The following is a 6,083-nucleotide window of genomic DNA, read 5'->3' on the forward strand; positions in this document are numbered from 1 at the left end:
ACCCCTTTCCTCCCCAAGTTGGTGTTTATCATTGCGGAAGAAAAAGTAACTGGGGAAGGAAGGGAGAGAGGGAGGGAGGAAGGGAGGAAGAAAGTTGTTTGTTTTTCACCCCACCAGTTAACTCATTGTGTAACCGTGGTATGTCCTCACTCCCTCTCATGACTACACTCTGATCCCACCTGAACGTAAGGAGAGTGGGCAGCTGAGCCCAGAGGGTCAAAGGGAATCGCTTCTCTCTAAGTCTCCATGGCAAATGAGAGGGTCAGCCTCAAGGTCACCAGGGACCTGAAAGGTGAGTGTGTCCTACAAGATTTTCTAGAATTGAGTTGCAGGAACAGAAAATGGTCTGGGGAGCGTCTCCCTCGGAGGCCTGGTGCCCTCATTCCGCTGTCTTCCATCCTCCTCGCAGCTGCTGTCTCTGCCATTCTCCAGGGATATGGGGACAGGCAGGGGCCAGTGACAGATGCCAGTGCTGAGCTGCACAGACTCTGTGGCTGCCTGGAACTGCTACTGCAGGTGGGACCCTCCACCTTCCCTTCCCTCCTCTCCCCTGCCCCAGCCCTCTCCTCACTCTGTCCCAACTCTGGATGGATACCCCGGAGAACTCAGATACAGATCTGAGCCTCTGTCTCTCTTAGTTACTAGGTACCACCTCCTTGTTCAGTGAGCAAGTCCCTCCTGACATCAAACCTGTCTCCTAGAGGCTAGGACTGACCTGCATGCTGCTGATTAGAGCCAAATCTTAATCATCACTAGTTTGTTGGATCTGTTTGTTTTCTTTGTTGAGCACTTATTATGTGTCAAGCTAAGTCCTTCATTTGCCCCTCTTCATTCCCTCTCCATGAGGTGCTTGATGAACTTCCCACACACATATAAGCACCCTCCTCCTCTGACTTCATTTATCGCCAGTGTGCTACACCATCCCAGTCTCCTCAGAGCACACCAAGATTGCACCTGCCCTTGCCATCCCCTCTGCTATTTCCTCAAAGTTCGGACGGTGTAAGTTCACATGGCCTTCAGGTCTGGAGGCTTCCTCAGGCTAAATTTCCAAGCTGGAGAGGAGACTTTCTATTGTCTTCCTTTGCTTTATTTTTCCCTCTATCATCACTAACAGATTGTATGTTTTGAGTATTTAACTTGTTCACCGCCCACCTTCCCTACCAAGATATAAGCTCTGTGAGGTCAGTTTCTCACTGCTGTGGTTCTGCGCCTTGGAATGGGGCCTATATTCTATAGTAAGTGCTCAGTAGTTTGTGACTGAGCAGAATGCACAGAGAGATCTTGCTCCCAGTCAAGTAGTCAGTAGGAACAGAGCCAGCTCCGGAAACAAGGCCTGTCTACAGGAGCCATTTCCTTTCCTGTGTGCCTTCCTAGCATGCCAGAATGCAACGTATGTTCTAGAAGGAACCACTTGCACACATTCCTTTCCCTCATCTTGGTCCTAGTTTGACCAGAAAGAGCAAAGAAGCTTCCTGGGGGCTCGGAAGGATTACTGGGACTTCCTGCTCACTGCCCTGCGGCGGCAGCGGGGGTATGAAGAACAGACCAGCTTCGTGTGCTCACAGGACAAGGTAACCGGACCAGGTGATAGAAAGGGAGATGGACCCTGACACCTGAGAAGAATGGCAAGAGGCAGGGACACAAGTCTTCCCCTGACCCCTGCCTCACTCGTTTGTGCTCCATTGATGGAAGACTCTTCACCTGTGTCCTGCCCTCACCTCCAGCCACTCCTTCCCTCCCCAGGATTACCCCTCCTTTGCTCATGTTCTCATCTGTACTGTCTCTGATCTGGCCCAGCTCACCAACTTGATCCCACCCTCTCTGGTCCCCTCCACACCCTGCAGCTGAAGACCTCTCTGGGAAAAGGACGTGCCTTTATCCGCTTCTGCCTCACCCGAGGACAGCTAGCCGAGTCCCTGCAGCTGTGCCTTCTGTGCCCAGAGCTCACCAGGTGGGGCTGCCAGACCATCGTCCCATAGACAACGACAACACCTTAGCCACTTCCCTCCTTTACCCCTAGATGGATAGCAAAACATCAGGGATGAGGGAATGAGTGTCAGAAGGGGAAAGGGTCCAGGAGTCCTGCAGTATGGTATACTTGGGCTTCTACCCTCCAAGGCTGAGCCCAGCTACACTCTGCCTTGGAAAGTCCCCTACGGCATGCTTATTCTAGAGATCAGGAGTGGCAGTGTCCAAAGGTGCTGGTCTCTCTTCACACAGGGAATGGTATGGCCCCCGGAGCCCTCTGTTGTGCCCTGAGCTCTGGGAAGACATCTTGGATTCTCTCTATGCCCTCAATGAAGTTGCCTTCAACTTGGACCTGCAGCGGCCAGATCTAGATGGAGCCTGGCCCATGTTCTCAGAGTGAGGGGGTGCTCAGTCTCCAACCAACCCCAGTCATCCCTCCCTCCTTCCCTTCTTGTTCCCTGTCTCTACTTCTCCAGCCTTCTCTTTCTCAAGTATCATTTCGGGTTTGCCCATGCTGCTACAACTGACAGAAAAAAAACTGGCTAGCTGCTCAGGGTGGAAGGAGATGGGGTGAATGGATGTTGGAATGCTGGGATGAATGGATGCATGGATAGGGAATGGGATGATTGGCTAGATGGAGAATGGGAAACATTCAGGTGAGAGGGTAGGAAGCAGGAAGCCTTGTGGGTTGAATGGGTGGTTAGAAAGTTGAGATGGCCTCCATTGGCCTACTGTTAGAGAAAGACCTAAGGGGTCCTTCCTCTCTGTTTCAGGTCCCGCTGTTCCAATTCCAGCCAAACCCAGGGGAAAAGACCCAGGAAGATGAAAGGTTTCTCAAAGGAGGTGCCTGGGCACTGCCTTCACTGTGACTTGCTTCTTGCCCATCTGTTGGGTCTCCCAAATTAAGCAGTAACTGGGCCTCTTCCCCTGGATATGCAGAGAGCTGAAAAGGACAGAGGGGGAAGTAGTGTGTGGAACAGAAGACTGTGAGAGCAGAGGAGAAAAGCACTTGTGTTCCTGGGGAGGTGGGATGAGGAAGACAGGGAGCACCAGTGCCATCTACAGGAGGCACTGGGGCCACCGGGAGGAGGGGTCACAGGGAGATGAATGCTTGCACAAAACAACAAAGATGCCTCTGCTGATGCATTCAAATTGTTCTGGTTCGGTTAAGGGAGTGACTAAAGACTAAGATGGCCCAGTTCACAGCACAGCTCTGCCCCTTACTAACTGCAACAAAGGTTCCTGTCCTGCCTCCTGCAGAGCTGCCTTGAGACAACCCTAGTGCAGTTCAGCTGGAGGCTCCCAGCTCAGGCTCTGTTCTTCTAAGTGGCCACTTGGGGTAGTCATTCCACAAGCACATTTTTCAGCCCCACCAGTTTCCATCCACCAAAACTTGACACCGTTAGGACTCAGTCTCTGCCCTGAAGGAGTTCAAGGCCTCTCAGAGAGACAGAGCTTAAAGGAACACATTACAATCCATGCCTTCCATATCTGTGGGTTTCACATCTGTGGCCACAGATACAAAATATTTAGAAGAAATGATAACATTAGTCCTGGACATGTGTGGATTCTTTTCTCCTTGTTGCTCCCCAATCAAGGCAGCATAATAACTATTAACATAGTGCTTATACTATATAAGGTAGTTAAGTCATGTAAAAGGGATTTAGAGGGTATGCATTGGTTATATGCAAACCCTGCACTATATTATAGAATGGATTCAAGTGTCTAGACATTTGGCATCTATCTGAGGTCCTGAGCCAACTCCCCTGGTATCAAGGGGTGGCTGTAGGCTGGAGACATGGCCAAACGAACTTGAGAACACAGAGAAACCTTTTTTCCCTGATGTGCTGGAAATCAAACTGAAGGCCATGCATACTAAGCACATGCTCTGCCACTGAGCTGCAACCCCAGCCCAAAAGTCTTCTTGGCTGGGCTTTGGTCTATTTGAGATTCTATCACTATTTTACACAACAGGTATTATTGTTCCCATATTACAGATAAGAAGGCCAAAATACAAAGTCAAGTTCAGGAAGAAGGATGAAAAGGGAAGGTGGACATACTCAAAGGGAAAGAGCTGCAGACCCAGTTGAAGGAGGGAGAGCCTACAAGCTGGAGGCAGGGAGGGGAGGTGCAGAGACACCTGCTCTTCTCAACTGGGAGTTGGAGATCCCATAGGGTGTTGCTAAGAGTCTCTCTGCTGTGATGACTTTCCAGTGGGAGACCTGGAAATCCAATATGGAGCAAGCATGTGGGCCTGGGGCTTCATCCTCTCATGGACCAGGTCAGAGACAATGCTGAGATCAGGTTTCTCTGCAGGTAGGATGCTCTGAAGAACAGCTACAAGGGCTGCATATCCATGAAGCCAGCTGTCTACAAGATGCTTCCAGAGAAGACCACCTACCTGACCTCCCTACCTCCTTGCAACATGGGCATCTTCCCACCTTTTCAGAAAAGAAGAGAGAAGATTCTAGGACCCTCAGTTGCCCCCAGAGCACTTGGAAACAACATGGGGAGGAGCTTCAGTTAGACCAGGAGGAGGGAGCCCCAAAGACAGGGAAATTCCAGGAGAACTCAATGGCCAGTATTCAGCAACAGAGAGAAGGGGCCAAGGGGGTGACAGGGATGGAAGCTGAGGGCAAAAGCAGTCTTCCAGGGATAGAAGCTCAGAGAACACACAAAGCGGAAGTAGACTGGGGTCATGACCAGCACCTGCCAGCCCATGATTTCCAAGGAAGGGCAGAGGAAACAGCAGTGGGGAACAAGCTGGGGCAAGCACTGCCTAGCATTCTAGGGCAGCCCTGGGTTCTACAGGACTTGGGAACAAAGGGAGGTTACACCACAGAGAAGCCAACAGGAGTGACCAGTGTGACCAGGCAGAAAGACCAAGCAGAAGTGACCTTGCAGGAGGTGGTCAAGGTACTAGTCTGTTTTCTCTCTACCTAGCTCACATTGGGGTCCCCAATAGTGGCCCATTCCAGCCCACAGATCAATGGGGATGCTCATTTGTTTGAGAAAAGACCTTGTGTAATTCATGCTGGTCTTACACTTGCTATGTAGCCAGGCTAGCCTTGAATTCCTGATCTTCCTGCCTCTGCCCCCCACCCAAGTGCTGGGATTATAGGTATGTGCTCCACACAAGGCTCCACAAATCAGTTCTGGCTGGCCTGCTCAGGGTTATTGTTTGGGGATAGCCTTCTAAAGTCACTCATTCAGTTCACAGTATACCCTGTCATGATGGCTCCAGCTAGGCCCACTTCATTCATTAGTACTTCCTGCCTGGCTGAATTAGCAGTTAAAGACTTCTTCCAGCAAATCTTCAGACAGTCATGAAGTTCAGGCTCCATCACTGTGACAAGGATCTGAGCTCAACCCCAACTAGTCACTCTTGAACATGCCTTTCCCAGAAGTCTCCCAAGATAGTTCCCAAACTCTTCCTCAGCCTCCTTCCTAGCCAGTCTTCCAGGACCATAAGCTTAGCAATTTCCATCCTTCTGCAAAGAAAAAAATGATGACACCAGGCTCTCCCAGCTCACAGCGCTGTCCCTAATCCTGCCCTTCACCCAGGGATGTAGTTGGACCCTCATAGGGAAGCTCATCAGTGAGCCCAGGGCTGGGGTCTCTGCCCTCCTCCTGCAGCTCTCCCTTTCTCCTCTGGTCCCCCAGGGCCTCAGGCATGGGCTCCGGCAGACTGAGGAGCAGGCCCAACGCCAGGAGCAGCTACTGAGAGCACAGGACCAGGAGCTGCAGATGCTCCAGGAGCAGCTCAGCAGGTAACCTTGGCAACACTAACAGGGCCCAGGCTCCAAGTCTCCTGAGCATCTTGGTAGATGGGTGCTGTGTACAATTCCAGGAAGCTGGGGCTGGTGTGAGTCAGGTCATTTTTCCTGACCCCATGGGCTCTCAGCACCATTCCCCTGTAGCCTCCCCAAGAGCCCCAGGAGCTCTTATTCCCTGCTGCCTATTCCTTCTGCCTTCCTAGCTCACCCTCACCTCCTGCTGCCTCTTCTGAGTGCTCCTGTCTTTTCAATCTGCTCTGGCTCTACCCCACCATGCTTCACCATGCCTCCAAATCTCAATCTCTCTCTCTCTCTCTCTCTCTCTCTCTCTCTCTCTCT

The 6,083-nt window shown here is 51.4% G+C and overlaps 1 protein-coding gene across 1 annotated transcript in view; it reads left to right on the top strand.

Moving 5' to 3' along the window:
* Window positions 1-246: 246 nt before the first annotated feature.
* Rufy4 (RUN and FYVE domain containing 4) overlaps window positions 247-6,083 on the top strand; it is a 15,072-nt gene continuing 9,235 nt past the window's right edge. Inside the window, exons 1-8 of the mRNA XM_008825693.1 lie at window positions 247-292; window positions 410-516; window positions 1,446-1,571; window positions 1,845-1,951; window positions 2,221-2,364; window positions 2,742-2,811; window positions 4,285-4,884; window positions 5,632-5,738. Of these exons, the coding sequence (XP_008823915.1) occupies window positions 247-292; window positions 410-516; window positions 1,446-1,571; window positions 1,845-1,951; window positions 2,221-2,364; window positions 2,742-2,811; window positions 4,285-4,884; window positions 5,632-5,738 (1,307 nt within the window). The remainder of the gene's footprint in view (window positions 293-409; window positions 517-1,445; window positions 1,572-1,844; window positions 1,952-2,220; window positions 2,365-2,741; window positions 2,812-4,284; window positions 4,885-5,631; window positions 5,739-6,083) is intronic.

This window comes from Nannospalax galili, unplaced genomic scaffold, assembly GCF_000622305.1.
Source record: "Nannospalax galili isolate Female #2095 unplaced genomic scaffold, S.galili_v1.0 scaffold127, whole genome shotgun sequence".
In the NCBI taxonomy this organism is placed as follows: Eukaryota; Metazoa; Chordata; class Mammalia; order Rodentia; family Spalacidae; genus Nannospalax; species Nannospalax galili.